The sequence below is a fragment of the Amblyomma mixtum genome, chromosome 1 (assembly GCF_055824585.1).
Source record: "Amblyomma mixtum isolate Tamu chromosome 1, ASM5582458v1, whole genome shotgun sequence".
Classification (NCBI taxonomy): Eukaryota; Metazoa; Arthropoda; class Arachnida; order Ixodida; family Ixodidae; genus Amblyomma; species Amblyomma mixtum.
The window spans coordinates 158217988-158235125 of record NC_143012.1 but is presented as its reverse complement, the minus strand read 5'-3'; the positions used below and the strand labels follow the sequence as shown (position 1 = coordinate 158235125).

General features: G+C 47.3%; 1 protein-coding gene across 2 annotated transcripts in view; it reads right to left on the bottom strand.

Annotated features, from left to right (window-relative positions):
* Nucleotides 1-747: 747 nt before the first annotated feature.
* Nucleotides 748-17138, bottom strand: part of LOC149369493 (uncharacterized) — a 72623-nt gene continuing 56232 nt past the window's right edge. For both annotated transcript variants that reach the window (XM_089558861.1, XM_089558860.1), the window contains 3 exons: nt 14730-14874; nt 4181-4450; nt 748-2940 (listed from right to left, as the gene is read on the bottom strand). In XM_089558861.1, coding sequence (XP_089414987.1) covers nt 2798-2940; nt 4181-4450; nt 14730-14874 — 558 coding nt within the window. In that variant the 3' untranslated portion in view covers nt 748-2797. The remainder of the gene's footprint in view (nt 2941-4180; nt 4451-14729; nt 14875-17138) is intronic.

The window sequence follows — 17138 nt, the reverse complement described above, 5'->3', positions numbered from 1 at the left end:
AAACAACAGGCGCAGGCACCGCAGGAGGAGCATAGGCATAGGCCTGCGGCCGCGGTGGTCTTCTGACAGCCTCGGCATACGTGAGAGGCACGGGTGCGGGCGCAGGCGGCACGCTTACTGGAGGGTCGTAGCTTAACGGGGCGGCAACTGGGGTGGGCTGGATCGGGAGTAGACCGGCCTGGGGAGCCAAAGATGCCGGTTGCCGAAGACTAGGAAGTGCATCGGCGACCTCCTGCGTGATGGCATTCCGAATCTCAGGACTGAGGACGGGCGGTGACGGCTGTGGGTTAGATATGAGCGATAGCTGCCGGGCGACCTCTTCCCGCACGAAGTCTTTGATTGTGGCTAGCAAGTCGTGGTTGATGCCCAGGCCGGAGATGGAGTCGGCAGGCGGGGAAAGGCGACGAGCGCAAAGACGTTGCTTGCGCAACTCGTCAAAACTTTGGCACAGTGTATAAACCGAGGCGACGGTGGTGGGGCTCTTCGCCAGCAACACCTGAAAAGCGTCGTCGTCGATGCCTTTCAGGACGTGCCTAATCCTGTCAGCTTCGGACATAGCCGGATCAACACCCCGCACCTCCACCAAATGAAGAGTGGTTTATTGGCACGTTGAAGCGCCGGCAACGAAGACCCGGGCGCAAGTCGTTTAGGAACCAGCGAGGCGAGAGACCGGCACACAAGCGGCAGTTCTCCAGCACGAGCCTTTCACGGGAGACGCTAGCGCTTCGTCGTCGTTGGTGGCGGTGCTGGATCATCTTCTTCATTCCACCCCTATTGAGGAGGCCGATTGGCAAGCAACGCCACCCGCGTCCATTGAATCAAAGGCCTTTTGGGCTTTGAGGTCTTTACAGGCAAGCAGGGCAGCCTCCCATTCTTCTGCGGTGGGGTTCCGGTTAGGGATCCCCCCAACCCCACCAAGGAAGGGTTAGATTGGCATCCCAAACCATTTGGAAGGTGTCAGCCACCTCCTTACATAACTTGTACGCGTTGAAATGCTGAAGCACCATCGGACACTCTACAGTGTTGTAGAAAATTTTGATGAGAAGGCAATCGTCAGTGCGATCGAGTCCCTTGCAAGAAGCCGGGTTGCTCCGGTGCTCCTCCTTGTAGTAATCGGTGATGTGTTTGAATGTAAGAGCCAGATTGTCTGATTGGGAGTAGGCTTCCAAGGACAGGGGGATAGCCCGAGGAGAGAGTGCACAGGCGGCCTGATTGGCCTGTTTGTTTCCCTGGAGTACCTGGTGAGCGGGGGACCCAAATAAAGTTTCGCGGAGAGTGAGCTTCCTAGCGCCCGCTAGGCTGTAGTAAGCGCTGGGCAAGCATGGGAGCCCATCCCTGCTCATTGTTCCAACAGACCCCCCGCGAGTCGTTGATGATGTCTTTCGACTTGGGATTAGTGATAGCCAGAGCAATGGCAAACTCCTCCGCGTGTGTTGCGCTGTAGGCTTTGAAAGTGAGCCCGTTAACTGTGTTTGTGTTGTGTACGACTGCGGCCGTGTACCACCCCCCGAGGTGTGAGCCTGCAGTGTCCACATCATACACATGTCCACGCCACTCATGAGGCAAGAAAGGCTTTCGCAGTATCGAAAAGGTGTCCATGTGCGCTTTCTAGCCCGTGTTTTCAGCATTCTGTCAGTTATTATCCAGTGATGGTTACGAAAAAATCGTAGTATGGCGAGCGAAGACTAAAACTGCAACATTTGTCAGCTGGGAAAACAGTGTTTCCTTAGGACACTTAGAAAGCTCCCCGCTAACTTTGTGCGCCAAAAGGATTTCGTCTCAATGCGCACGCTGCATCTCTACTTTGGTGATATAAAAGCTAGCCTTTGTAATCTAGACATCAATAGAGCGGATTATCTACGCTCCGCTCAGATGGGAGCTCACCAGCGATCTGCCAGCAGAAAGTTGCGCGAGTAAACAGCTTTAGCGCAGCGTGTAAAATGCCCGAATGAACGTAGTAGAGTGGATTAGAGCGGAGCGCTGTGGTGCCCCACCTATTTGTGAAAAGCGGAGTTACGCTGAATCGAATATGATAACACTTGCTTTTATCACACTATACTAGCTAAATAAAGATGTTATAGTTGTGTTTCTAGAATATTCTTTAACAGTAGGGCTCCTTGTAATCTAGCAGCAAGTATGTCGTGATAAAAAAAAAAGTTTGGCACTGCGATGGTCAAGTGAAGCCGAAGCCTCGCTCGCTGGGCGCTCTGCGCTGGGTCGACCGGACGAGCGGGAGAGCGCCGTGCACCCACTGGCCGCCTGAGTGTTTTGCGCATGCGCAGCCGCGTCCCCTCTCGTCCGCTCCACTCCACTGGCCCGCTCTGTTAAAAGTCTCTAATTACGACACTGCGGAAAGGAGAAAGAAGCAGTGCCAGTACCCAATTTCGCGATATGAGAGCACATTACAGCCGGTCTGTTTGTGCAACATCTGGCCAGTGGCCATGAAGCCATTAGTCCAGATTGGCGTCCTTTGCTTTTTTCCTAGAATTTGCGTTCACTCCCCTAAATTTCTGCGATAATTTCAGACAGCAGGCAGATGGTTCCGTGATAGTGTAAACACCAAAACTGTAGATCTCCCTACTTCACCCTATTTCTTTCAAGTTGCTGTAGCAAATGAAGAGTAATGACTTGAAATTTTTCGTAGAAAGTTGCTTATCAACACTTGCGGGAGAGTTCTCTGCCTGCTCTAGGCAAAAACAGTATTACTCTGTAATGGCCGATGTCTACCGTGAAGTAGTTTCCCATCTTGCCGAAATGAATAGTATCAGCGAAGTTATCACATTCCACAAGTGCAGCTTTATCTGCACTTCGGGGCAGCCTGGTCGGCTCCAACGAGCGCGCGAACCAATGCTGGTCGGTTCACTTTGCCACTCTCCGTCTTTGGCAGGTAGTCTAGAAAGAAGACGCCACCGTAGAGATGCTTGTGGACAGCGAGGTTACCTGCGAGAACACGTAGAAGAAATTCATCGCTAACGCACACGTTGCTACTTGAGGAGCATGTAATCTATACTGTCTTCGTCAGCTCTTCATCCTAACCACCATGCTTGCAATGTAGCCGAAGGCACTAGCGTGCATCTCTGGCTACAAACGAAAGCTATTCAAAGGCTCGAGACCAGAGTTGGTTTGTCACCAATGAAGCATTACGTTTAGATAAAATGAGATGTGGTTCAACCCTCTTGAACCTAGTAAGACGAGCGAAGCTCTTTTAAGGTAAGCACATGAAGGAAGGCACACACCGCACACCTTTATATAGTGAACGGCGCTCTCACGTGGTTTCCGGCTTTTCCGACACTACTGCTGGCCCGCATACGCAGCTGTGGCGAGGCTCGGCGAGTCAAATGATTCGATAGTTGCGACGAGAGCGAGCGCGGTCCGCTCAACACGCGCAGCTGTTGCGAGGCGTGGCCAGTCACATGACATGACGTAAAATTTAGCAGCTATATGACCATCACCTTTGTAGAGGAGGAGTTGAGCTTTGGCTCTAAGACCAGGAAGAAACACGAAATACATGCTTCAGAGTAGAGAAACTGTTAACCAGACAAAGCCACTGAAGCGCGTCATAAGAATTTTCGCGCGAGAGATAAAGCGAATTGAATGGGCATCGAACAATGTCGACGGACGGTATACGCAACGTAATGGATAACAAGTTAACAAAGTAGCAAATGAAGAAAAATTCAGAACTGCCCGCGGCCTACGAAATTCACTAACATTGCACCATTCCTTCTCGCGCATATCAAGAGATCAAATATGACAAAGAAGGCTTTTGAGAGAGAGTAATATTAATTTTCGCAATCATCAGAGAACATATGAATCATTTCCGCTACTAAGCTGGTTAACAGCTTGCCAATACGAATTTTTTTAATCTGTTGTCTTTAGACCTCTGGCTGCCATTAGCGGTTAGTGGCCGGCCGTTAGTAATAGACTTAAAAATTTTCTGAATTTCAAAAATGCAATAAATCGCATCAATGTGGCAAAAAAATTCACATCTACCACGTTTTTTGAAATCGACGCGTGTTTGGCGCGCAAGCTAAAGCTAACCAGATGCATGTCATCCTGTGGCACATCCGACGCGTGACGTCGATTCCTTTGCCGTGCTACGGTTCACACCTCTCCTGCCCGCCCTGAAAAGCAACCTATTTCCCAATCTTCGGAGGACTATAATGCAGCACTGAGCACTCACGTTTCACAGTTCCCTCGATGCCCTCGGCGAGTCGCTGGTGGTCGCGTCTGCTGCCTTCTACCGAGAGCACGACGGCCGCCGCGGGAACCTCGCCTAGCTCGGCGTGCGGTAGGCCTACCACAGACACCTCGGCGATATCGGCTTCGTGTTCCCGAAGAAGCAGCTCTTCAAGCTCGGCCGGAACCACCTGATTTCCCATGCACTTAATCATTTGCTTCAGTCGTTCCACGATGTAGAACCGCCCGTGCTCGTCATAATAGCCAGCATCGCCTGCGAGTGTCATTACGGAGAATTCAAGCCGCTCTCATTTCAAGCTATATCTGCTCGGCCTGTAAAACGACACGCTCAAAATGAGGAGCAAATATAAGAGAACACCAAAGAAAGGTTGAAGGGCATCACAGGCGTCCCGGACTAGGGACCCCTCCCAGAATTTGTAAGGGGCTGGCCGTTAAACCCAGCTCCAACTTTCTCCTGCAAATAGCCTTGAATAAATGGTTTCCGACACCAACACCATCTACCGCGCCGCGCTGCTTTCCGTGTCACTGCGTTGAAGCGCAAGTCACATAGCTGCTCTCATATGAACGTTATCTTGTCTTCCACTGCGTAATACATCGCCTTAAAGGGCCAATTCCGCCTGGTGACAGGCCGCCTATATCCAAAAAAGGTGCAGGTCTAGAGGCAGTCGACTTCGCTCCACCATAACCAGAATGAGTGAAACTCAAGCACTGCACCTAAAACTTCCAGCAGAACCAATAAGCGAATGGCGGGCAGTCGTTGAGTTCCGTTGAAGAAGGCTCACTCAGTGACGCGACAACAGCGCTTACGGCAAGCTGGGAATCAGGATACAAGCCTATAATCAATGAATGGTGATCGCTGCCCGAACAGTCTATTTAGTCCCATGATACAGGACATAAGCTACACCACAATATCCGATCACTTCCACCGTATTCAAATTTTTCGAGAGACTAGTCAACAATACGATGAAATATTACCTGTAATACACAACAACTTGGTGCCGTCCTGCGCACACCAGCATTTGCCCCAATTCGAGTGCACAATATTGCTTAGAGAGAGCGATGCATGCTGTCTCCGTTTGCCTTAAGAGCATTTCAGATGGAACGAAGGAACCAAAAACTTTATTAAACTCTAGTGCTTTTTTTTCTGACGTATTGGGCATCTTCAAAAATGTTTTCTCCTTGGTTGTGTCCCCAGGAGTCTTCTCTTTCGACTTTGTCCACCTCTAAACAATGGTCGGTCGTCATCAGTCCAGGGCTCCGCTAACCACTGCCGTCTGTTGAGCTCGCAGAAGCAGACCTTGTTGGCCTTCAATGCGGTCGCTGGCCAGCAGCCTCTCCTATTCTTCTCTCTCTTTTCCAGGTCTCAATTTACAACTGTCAATAACCACAATTCGTGGTTCAGCCAAGTACACTCTGGCGTCCCACAAGGAAGTGTGCTTGGCCCCTTACTTTTCCTAATTTTTATCAACGATTTACCAGATTCCATTTCTTCCCATATCAGACTTTTTGCTGATGATTGTGTAATTTATCGCAAAATTTTTTCTAACACCGATTGCCAATCCCTTCAATCTGACCTGGATTCAGTAACAGCATGGTGCTCAACCTGGCTTATGCAACTTAATCATTCAAAAACTAAATTGATGTCTTTTACTAACCGAAAGTCTCGAATTCAAACAGCATACTCCTTAAATAATAGCTCACTCGAGCTAGTCACCACGTATAAGTACTTAGGACTTCACCTTCATTCAGAATTAGCATGGAACCACCATATTAACCTTATGCTTGCATCTGCTAATCGGTCATTAGGCCTCTTAAAACATAACCTAAAGCATGCTCCTCCTCACCTCCGTGCTCATGCCTATACCACTCTAATTCGACCTAAAATTGAATATGCCTCGGCTATTTGGGACCCTTACCAATCTTACCTAATAAATAACATTGAATCATTGCAGAACCGCGCCGTTCGTTTTATTTACTCCGATTATTCACGTAACACCAGCGTCACAGCCTTAAAGAAACGCGCAGGTCTCCAGGATTTATGTCTCCGCCGTAAAATTGCACGACTATCACTTTTTCATAAACTTTATCATCATCCATCACTTCAAAACGACTTTTTTTCTTTGCCTACTTCGATTTTTGACCGCCGCGATCATCCCTTTAAAGTTAGACGTTTCACGTGCAGAACATTTATCTATGCGCATTCATTCTTACCACGCACAATATCTGACTGGAACACTCTGCCTTCATATATCGCAACCACCACTGATCCTGATAAATATTTTAAACTTATATCTTCAATAACTACTACTTAACTCTTCGCATACATTGTTATTTTATTTGTTCATGGCTTCCTTTTTTGCAGGGTTTGTTACTAAAAAGATTCATTGTATTAGTGTTCTGTTTGTATAATTTTAATCCTGCACTAATCTTCGTTCTTTGCCGCGCTGCCATTCTTTTGATTCGTTTGCTTACTTATATGTCATGCAAGTGTCTTATTTGTGCTTTTTTTATTCTTTTGCTTGTCATCCAAAGTGTCTTATTTGTGCATTTGTTGTTTGTTTTATATTTGTGTTTTTTTTTGTTTTTTATTCTGTTCAATTGCCTGTGCCCCCCCCCCCATAAAATACCCTCTCGAGGGCCTTTAGGGGTATTCTGTATAAATAAATAAAATAAATATTGCTCCACACTCAAGTTTTGCATTTTGGGGACCACGTCTATGTTTTGGCAGGCCCATGTGATTTGATATAGAGTGGGTTTTTTGTCGCACCTGGGATATTTGTCCACGCATATCGTACTATGAATCCCTGCACTAGACCAATTGGCCGCCGGCGCTCATTGGGTTAACTTATTTTAGCGTTGACAATGTCGTAGACTCCATTGATTTATTGTGAAGGAAAGGCGCATAACGGAATTAATGCGTCAGTGGTAGTGGGGGTGAAAAATATTTATCAACGATTGAATGGTTACAGAGAAGTGTTTGGGTTGGGGCCCTATTGGCCCCTTCCCCACACAGTACTAGGTGGAGCCCCTATTTCGAGGCCCCATTGGTAAGCAACGCCGCCCGCGTCCGTTAAACCAAGTCCTTTTAGTCTTGAGGTCTTGACAGCCGAGCAAGGGCGCCTCCCAGTCCTCTCTTGTGGGATTGGGGGGAGAAATGAGTTTGATTGGCACGCCCGAACCAAGTGGAAGGTGTCAGCCACCTCCGAACCGAACTTGCACGCATTCTCAAAGGATGTATTGAAATGCTTGAGCACCGCCGGGCACAGCACAGCGTTGGTGAGAATTTTGTTGACGACGCGTTCGTCAGCGTGATCCAGTCCCTCACCAAGAGCAGGGCAGCGCCGGTTCTCCTCCTTGTAGTAATAGGTGATGCATTTGAATTTCAGGGCCAGATTGTCTTATTGGGAATAGGTTTTCAAAGAGAGGGAGACAGCCCGGGGAGAGAGTTCGCGGGCGCCCTGATCGGTCTGTTTGTTTCCCTGCAGTTCCTGGTGCCCGGCAGCCCAAATCAGGTTACGCGGAGTTGAAGCTATGTACCCGCAGCTAGATTGCAGTGTGCGGCGGACAAGCAAGGGAGCCCGTTCCAGCTCATAGTTCCGACAGGTCCCTCGTGATTCGGTGATGATGTGTTTCAACTTGAAATTACTGACAGCCACAGCAATGACAATCTCTTGTGCTTCTGTTGCGCTGCAGGCTTTGAAAGTAAGACCATTAACTGTGTTTGTGTTGTGTACGACTGCGGCCATGTACCATCCCCCATGGTGTGGGCCAGCAACGTCCATGTAATACACGTGTTGTTGGTGATCATAGTATCGCGCCAATACTCTCGCGCGCGCCTCGCGACGACCGCTATGGTCTTCTCTGGATAGATTGCGGGGAAGGTGTCACACTCGGAGGGCGCGTGTCTACAGTTCTGTCACTGTCACCCTTTTCATCAATTTGGTAGTCGTATTTTGACGTGCAGCCGGTCCAAGCGGCGGCGGCCTGACGCGGCCTGTGCAAGGCGCGTGTGTCACATTACCCAAGGGAGCCGATCCCGACGCAACAAGAAGTCACGCCACCGGGCGGCAGCAAGTCAACCAGAAGACGCAATGTGTACGAAGATGCCATCTGGTGCCACCATGTGGCAAGCCACCAGCAGTAACGCCACTACGCAAAGAAGCGGAGTTCCTAGTGTTCCTGTATAATACAAGAACACTAGGAATTCCCAGCTCACAGCGCTACATCTGGAGCCCCCACCTGCAGCCAACCGAAGGCAGGCAGCTGGGAGAGGGTCGCCTCCTCTCCTCCCCCTGCTGCCTGTGTCAGTGGACAACTCACCCGCGCTTTCAAGCACGTGGGGATGGTGTCCACTTCTTGCTTTCTCACAATATTTCTTCCTTTACAATGCTAAACAGCAACCAATTTTTTTTTTGCGCATACGGCGTTCTCGTCGGCTGCGTGCTCATGCTTGTTCTTTGCCAGAGTAGTCAAGTGCTATTCGAATGTTTTAAAACTACCGCCACAGGAACACCTTGATGTGCTTGTGTACGGAAAGCTCACAACGCGCGGATACGAGGAAATGCTACTGCACTCGAAAGTGTGGAAGTAAGAACTCCTCTTGTGGCGTTATACTGCGCTGGTAAAGTGTTACAGTCAACGTGGGACCCGTACCAGCGTCACGCGGTGCCCATAACAAGCAGAAATAAGTTAAAAGTACCTTTGTGGGAATTGCCGAACCGGAGTTTACGTTCATCGCTTGGCAGTTTCTGCTAAAGAGCGTGTTTTTTAGCGTATGTTGTATATTTCTTTGTATCTGCAATAGGAATCAATGCGTACTGCTTTGAGGGAGCTAGGTTAAATATTGCATGAGAATTATAATCAAGTTCACATATAACAAACCTGAAATGCCTCACTGATTTTGCGTTCATATCTGTGGGCTTCCCATAATGCAGCCAACAAAACAATTGTTCCGAATTAGTGTTCAGTTTTACAAAAAGTTCGTTATATACGCGTGTTTCGCCAACGCTCGCGTATCACGGTGTTTTAGAAGCACTCCAGCGCGGTGATGTGCTTCTCGCAGAGACCCTTGCTGCTGGCGACCTGCTTTAACGACGTTACTAATCGCAAATGAAGTGTTCACAGTAACTCAGAGTATGCCGACATCCTTGTTTTCGAACCTTGGAAATGTTTGAGGCATGCAGCAACAAAGTTGCACAATAAAAGGTAGGACTGCGCTAATAAGCAGAACAGAAGAGAGAAACGAAAACTACGCCAAGGACGCAGTCTTACGACTTTTTATTCACGAGAGAAAGCACGCGCTATATAACCATCAAAATCATCCGAGTAACCACCTTAATCATACGCACAAGGAGCTGATAAACAAATAGCGGAAAGTGATCATATTTTTCCTCTCACGGCCAAGCAAAAACAAAAACTTACCAGAAAACAAAATCACATCATCGTAGGAGGCCAGATCAAACAACTGGGCAATAAGACAGTATCTGGGTCGGAGCTTCTTGCAAAATAAAAAAGAAACAAGGATTGAAACAATCTGAAAAAAAGGAGTCTAATGAGGTTAATTGTTAGTTTTGTTTCTTGATTTTGTTTACCCAATACAGAAAAACTTAATCACTGTGTTTAAAGGAAAAGTTGCACAGCGCTAAAAAATGCGACCACAATGAAAACATGGACAGGAAGGGCGCTAACTCAATATCTTTTATTTATTCGAAACAAAAAAAAACGAGCCTTTCTGCGCATGCGTCAAAATTGGCGGTGTAAACACCTCCAAACGCCTTAACACAACCGGCAAGCGTATCACCAACACTTTGGAACTCCTTATCTGATCAAAGTTAGCAGACGACTTTCGTCACAAAAAGGAACACTGAGGCGTCACTGATGCAAGCCAAACACATCGTTTTGATGTTAGAACCTTCGAGTAAATCACGCGCGAGTATAATGCACTATAGCGCAAGTGTGTCCTTGCTCCTGCCAAAAAAGCTGATGTGTGTCAGTTTTTGCTCACAGTTTGGTTTCAAATCACAAGATCGGTGCCTGAGGTTCGATGCAAGTTCAGATTGTTGCTACAGAACGCTTGAACACTCCTTCCCGATCATTCACACATTTGGCCCGTTTGGCCAACGCAAACCTTCCCACAAGTTAAGGGGGATTTCGTAAATGACCCCGGCGGCACACTCGACGTACGGATTAGCATTCTTCCTATAGCAGCCACTGTTTTTTTTTTCTTTCACCGTCCGTCACTCGACTGCACATGTTAGCCAATTTCTGGGGGACGGATAAAACCATTCTGTCGCTGCGTTTGCTGGTGACGTTCTTCAATTTATGTGTCACCTTGTGAACGCAAGGTCTAGTCGCGACGTACACCCATCAGGTTGGTTTTCCTACTTTCGGGCCCCTCCCTTCATACTTTGTATGAGAGACTCCGGCACAGCCGCCGCCATCTGTTCGGGAAGCCCATTGATCGGAGTGTCATCAGCTGGTTAGTAAAGCTCTCCTTAACCACGTGGCAGCAGAATCTCTGCAAACCACACCCTCGCGATTGCTGGTTTGAATATTTTGCAACGGGCCGAATCGTAAGACAGTAAATGCATACGGACTCTGGGTCGTTAGCACTAGCAGACACCTTTTTTTTGTGAAGATAAGGTTTAAGTCTAAAACTGCAGGCAACCATACTCCAGTCCTTTTGATGTAAACGTTAATTACTTCCCGCTGCGTTTTATTTATTTATTTATTTATTTCAATACCCTAAAGGCCCAATGCGGGCATTACATAGGGGGGGATTCATCAAAGAAAACAATAGATATACAACACACAATACAAACGGCTGAAAACAGAAGTAAACAAGTTAAGAAAGGTACAAGTTAATAACAGAAAGGAAAAAAAAAGGCTAGGATGAGGTATTTGAAAAACTGGACATGTAGCAAACTCCGCAAAAAAAATCAAGAAAAATCCCGGCTTCGAAAGTTACCGAAACACAGCATCTAACATTTTGCGGAACGTTACGGCCAACATACACACACTGGAGCAACCAAAAAAAAAGTGAATGACACAGTGATAAAAAAAAGAAGAACGCACATCAACATATGTTCGAATTTTCTAAATAGGACCAAAGAGCTGTTTGAGATGATGGTGTTTCAGCGATAGTCGCAATGCTAGAAGGAAGCGAATTCCACTTTTCGATAGACAAGACCAAAGGTGAGTATTTGTATCGTTCTGTCCGAGCGAAAATAGGTTTAATCTTCTGCATGTGATCTACACGAGCCGATGTGTGCGGTGCCGGGCCAAGATGAGAGCTTGAAAATGGTGTGTTGCTGTGGTAGATAGTATGGAAAAAGGATAAACCACTGAATTTTCTGCGCATGACCAGAGGCGAGAGATGGAGCGATATTTTCAGTGCTGTTACACTTTGATACCGAGAGTAACGGGAAAGGATGAAACGAGCAGCTTTGTTTTGAATAGATTCCAACATGTTGATAAGATAGACGTGATGAGGGTTCCAGATCACCGACGCGTATTCTATCGCAGACCTGATCAGCATGTTGAATGCGTGTAGTTTTGTGTCCTCGTTGGCTTGGTGCAGTCGGCGTTTAAGAAGACCAAATTTTTTTAAGGCTTGGTTAGTGATTTGTTCAATATGAGTGCTCCAGGATAAATTAGAGTTAAAATTTACACCGACGTATATTACCGACGCTGTAGTTTCAATGGTAGTATTATGAACTGAGTAGGCATTAGGGGTCGTGTTGGCAACGGAAGTAAACTTGAGGTGTTTAGTTTTATCTGCGTTAATTACCATTTGCCATCTGCCGCACCAATTAGTTAGCTCATCAAGGTCAGTCTAGAGAGCATTAAAAATCTTCTAGGACTTGCTCCACGGTTTCGCCATAAAGCCAGTCGTTCTGTTTTCTTAGAATGATTGAAAAGTCGTCATGAAATAGGCAGCCTTTGGAAACTTCCTCACAGCCACCGCAGTGGCTCAGTGGTTATGGTGCTCGGCTGCTGACCCGAAAGACGCAGGTTCGATCCCGGCCGCGGCGGCTGAATTTCTTTGGAGGAGAAATTCTAGAGACGCGTGTACTGTGCGATGTCAGTGCACGTAAAAGAACACCAGGTGGTCGAAATTTCCGGAGCCCTCCACTACGGAGTCTCTCATAGCCTTAGTCGCTTTGGGATGTCAAACCCAATAAACCAACCAACCAACCAACCAACCAAAAGCGCACAAATAACAATAATCGCATTTTTTTGTTAGTGCGCAGGTGACAGGCCCCCTTCAACGAAAGTCGAGGAAGACAAAGTTTACTTTAGAGGACAGCTATCTCTGTCGCTGTAAATACGACCGATTGTTAGAAGCGAGAAAAGTAGCATGCAGGTAACACTAGAATAAGGCAATATAATTGACGACGTTCACAGCAGCGGTAATCTGGAAGAGTATGATGGCATTTACTTCAAGGCACTTCTTAAGAGCAGTGAAAAGCTTTTCATGAGGGATAGTGCAGAAAAAGGTCTACTACATCCACCGAAAAGGCATACCCTACATCTTCGCTTTCTCATTGAAAAGCTCGCGGACCTCAGGAGAGTTTCTCGTGGCAAAAGGATCCTCTATTGACAGCGTTCTTAACTTCCTAAGCAGGAAACGGCTGACAACTTGCTGCCATGTACCTTTCTCACTCACAGTAGTCCGGAATGGTACCCTTTCTCACTCATAATAGTCCGGAATGGCACATCCGGCTTGTGAATCTTAGCGACAAAAGAAGACCTTCAGAGTGCTGCATTTGGAATCTTTGGTGGAATTCGTGGAACTTGAATCAAAGACGCACACAAATCCGTGGTGCTGCTTTTAACGCGGTCAGCTCTAGCTTTGACACATACAAATTTCCTTTCCACAGCTTGGAAAGTGCCTTAGGCATGATCCCAAAACTTCTTTCCACGCCAGCTTACAACAAGCATGAGTCATTGTCTGTGAAATAGGAAGCAACCTTGCTGGTAGGCGCTTTTCGTGGTCGAATACATCTCTTGCGAGCCATTTTCTGCAAGCTGTCAACGCCATGCAGGAAGCATCTGTCCTTGTTTTCGGGATCTGTTTTCTTCGTCTTTTGACGGTTCGCTGTTTTTACCTTTTGACCCTCAGAGAGGTCTTATAGGCTGTAGATTTCTGACGACTTTTTAATCATTCTAAGAAAACAAAACCATGGGCTTCATGACGAAACCATGGAAGAAGTCCTAGAATATTTTCAACGCAGCGAGAAGGAATATCACGCTTACATCGGAACTTCTGGAGCATGAATGCCTGCAGTTTTTACACTTAAACCTTCAGTTCATACACAAATGTGTCTGCTCGTTCTATCGGCGCAGAGTTTTTAAAGATTTACTTCCTTACAAATCGGGCCATTCCAAAATAATCAAGCGAGCAATCGCGAAGCAAGTGCTATAGTGTTTCGCAGAAATCCTGCTGCCTCATAATCAAGGAGAGCTTTATTAAGGAGTTCAAGAAGCTCCGATCCCTCACCTATCCTGAACACATTTCCGCAAGCAGGAAAGCTAACCTGACGGGCACGTTGCGACCAGACCTGTAGTTGAGCCTTACGCTCACAAGGTGGCGCATAATTTTAAGAACGTCCGCAGCAAACATGGCATCAGAATGGTTTTCTGCAAATGACTAAGGTGGTTGCGCGCATCGCTCCGTTCATATATATCATGCGTTTTCTCCCATTTTTGAATTCTATACTCCTTTCCTACATCATTCGCGCACTCCTATCTTTTATTGAAATCAACCAAGTAGTCCTCAAAGAACTTTTTGCTACGACATAGGCAGCGCAGTGAAAGTGCACACAGATTGTACTGTCGGCGCGATTCGTGTTAACGGTTGCATCACCGAAGTATGAGAGGAGATTGGGTAGGCACGCCACGTGACCGACTGGGAAAACAAGTACCAACAACCACCACAAACCAGTACCACCTGACTGGTGCTATATCTTGCTTTTACCCGTAAACTCCCTCCTAGTACTTCGTCAACCACCGCGAGTGGTAGTTTCGCTTTGAAATCTCCGTTTTTGTCGCACGCCAGCCACGCTCCTGCCTGCACGTCACACTGCTTGACAAAAGTAAGCCCTTGAAAGGCATTGAATTTTGAGGCACTCTGCGAAGAAACTTAAAAACCTCAGTTTTGGGATTTTTCAATAGTGAACATGTGCAGCGCTGAATTCAATTGTGTGAAGGTAAACAATCGTGTCTATAGCACCACCTACAGACTGTAGCTAGTTATTTTGAACAGAAAATTTATTCTTTAGCTATCCCGTTTTAACGCTTTCGTTCGTACTCCTTTTCTGCAATTTCGCTGTTTTCAGAAAAAAAGTTTGGTTCTGTATTCCTCCGTTGTGTGGGCATGTTTAAACGAGTATCAACAACAGTTTCTCCTTTGGTGCAGTCAGATTAGCAACATGTCGTTATCTCCCATCCCATCTCTCGTTCTAGCCATCAGCGCGGCAGATATTAAACAAAGAAAGCGAATCACCATGTTGACGGCAACAATTGCGTACCTGACTTGCACCAGCCTTCCTTGTCGAAGAGGTCGGCGGACTCTTTAGGTCTTTTGTAATAGCCTTTCACCATGGAAGCGCTCCTGAAGTAAATCTCCCCTGTTTGATAAGGTCCGAGTTTCTGTCCAGTAGCCACATCTACTACCTATAAAACAAAGAAAGCGTTCGGCAAAGTTCAGAATTGCCCCCAAAAAGGTGTTACGAGCGCAAAAAGATCTCTTCAGACAGCCAAAGGCCTCCCGTCGCAGTTAGGAAGGAAGCTGTTGCACTCATTTGACTCAGATATTCGCTCTCAGTGTAAGAAACACAGGTTCATACTTTGCTTTCGTAGCTCACTGCATAGGTATAAGATGACATTGTTATGGTTGCGGCACCGCTTTCCACGAACGATTTAGATGAACGCTACAGGCTCATGTGGAGTGGGGAGATTATGAAACTTGACACGTTACTGGAAGGCTGCAACTGGCTCGCGGCACGGGTAAACAAAAGGTGAACAAAAATATCCGGGGAACGCATTGGCCCTGCGTTAGTGGCAACCTGGATAAGCGCGATCATAACTAGCTGGTGGTCACTGCCACACGACAGTGGGGCTAAGTGCATTGAGTCCTGGGTACGCCAGGTGAAGAACACACAATTATACCTGGAAGAGTTCTCGTGCACTACGAGCACTGAGACTGCGAGTAGAATGACGGCGAGTAAGGAGAGGAAAACTAGAAAGGAGCATGATGCAACAACGAGACCACGCCCAGTTCGCATTTTTTTTCAGCAGCTTACAGCACCTATTTCAGCATCTTACAATTGGGACCCAAGTGCTCGAATTATTGGGCCTTTTTGGGATGCCCAACTGCTTTGGTTTACGCCGCTGGTCTAATATACAAATGGGGAATGGTTGTCTGTGCTGCATTGTTCGAGAAAAAGTCTGCGTGCTTAACGGGGAAAGGAAAGTCCCAAACGCGGTTTCCGCGCAGCGGCTGCTCCCCGGTAGGAAGCATTTCATAGCGCCTGCGGCATGGACAACCGTACTTCACAAAACACTCGGCCGAGAACGCCTATCCGCAGTTCCATGAACCCCGCACCATAGATCACCGCGTGGATCTGAACTACAAAGGAAGCCAGCAGTCACCAAAACTAAGGAGGAGGAGGGAACCATTTTATTTTATTTTTATTTTTTAGTTTTCATCCATGAAAATAACACTGCAACTATTTTATCGCTTAAACGCTCATTGCGTCGTGGGTCACCGGTAAGTCACGTCACTTTTTGATCATTTCCGGCCACGAATAATTGGTCAAAGATCAGGCTGTCGGTCAGATTTTATTTCGAGATCTACAAAGCACCTCACAAAAATCTCTCCCGCAGTTTAATCGTGTGACCCGGTATTCATGGGAGCAAGACATGAATAAACAACGTGACCCAAAGGTGACCCACCACGCGGTGACCGCGTTGAAGACAACTGATTAGGAAGAAAAAGAAAAAAAAAACATCCACATGCCGCCGGTGGGACTCGAAACTAGGAACTCCGAATTTTGCGTTCGGTGCTTTACAGCCTGAGAAAAAAGCGCAGACCATTACTCTATGCGTAGTAGTACCAACAGACGTGGCTCTGGTACAAGATTTCGCAGCGCTGGCGGAAGTATGCTGTAACCGGAATGTGCTTGCAACTTAAATCATCTCAAAGGCGGTTGCTTGGCGTAGGCTGGCCGGAGGACGTGGACTATATAGGCGGCAGGCAAAACCACGTCCAATTATTTCCAGCCAGGTATACCGCAATGAGGGAGGCACAGGCAATGCTAAATGCGCCGCTCGAGAAGAGGCTCAGCGACTTCGACGTCAGGATCCAGCTGGGCGCGCAGCCGAAGCAGAAGGGGTTCTATATGCGCGACGCGAAAGGTCGACAGATTATGACACACGCATCGCCGAGTACTCATGGATGACAGAACTAAACGAATCTCACAAGATTACGGACGCAAATTGGAAAAACTACCAAACCGACAGGCGGCTATACAGGGGCGGCGCAAAAGCCCGGCACAATTCTTTCGGCCAGCTCTAGAACGAGGTGTGAGGCCGACGCAGCAGGTAAATGCGCAGCTAAATAGCCAACAAAAAGAGATGCGCTCAAAATAACGTTACCTCCGCATCTGATTTCTGGGTTCTTTTTTATTCCTGGTTTTCACGGCGAGTTTAACAGCGACAGACATGCATACGGAGCGCCGTAGTCAGTGCGCTGTTTTCTCCGCCACCCACAGAAATAGTCTGTTAACGTGCAACGGTTCATTCATTATGCTTGTAGGCATAGTTTGTACCTCTCCACCCCCCCCCCCCCCCCCGCATCCCCTAGGAATCGTCGCTCCCGCACCATGCGTTAAAAAGCTACGCTCTACAGCATTCTACACCAAATAACTCAGGAAAAT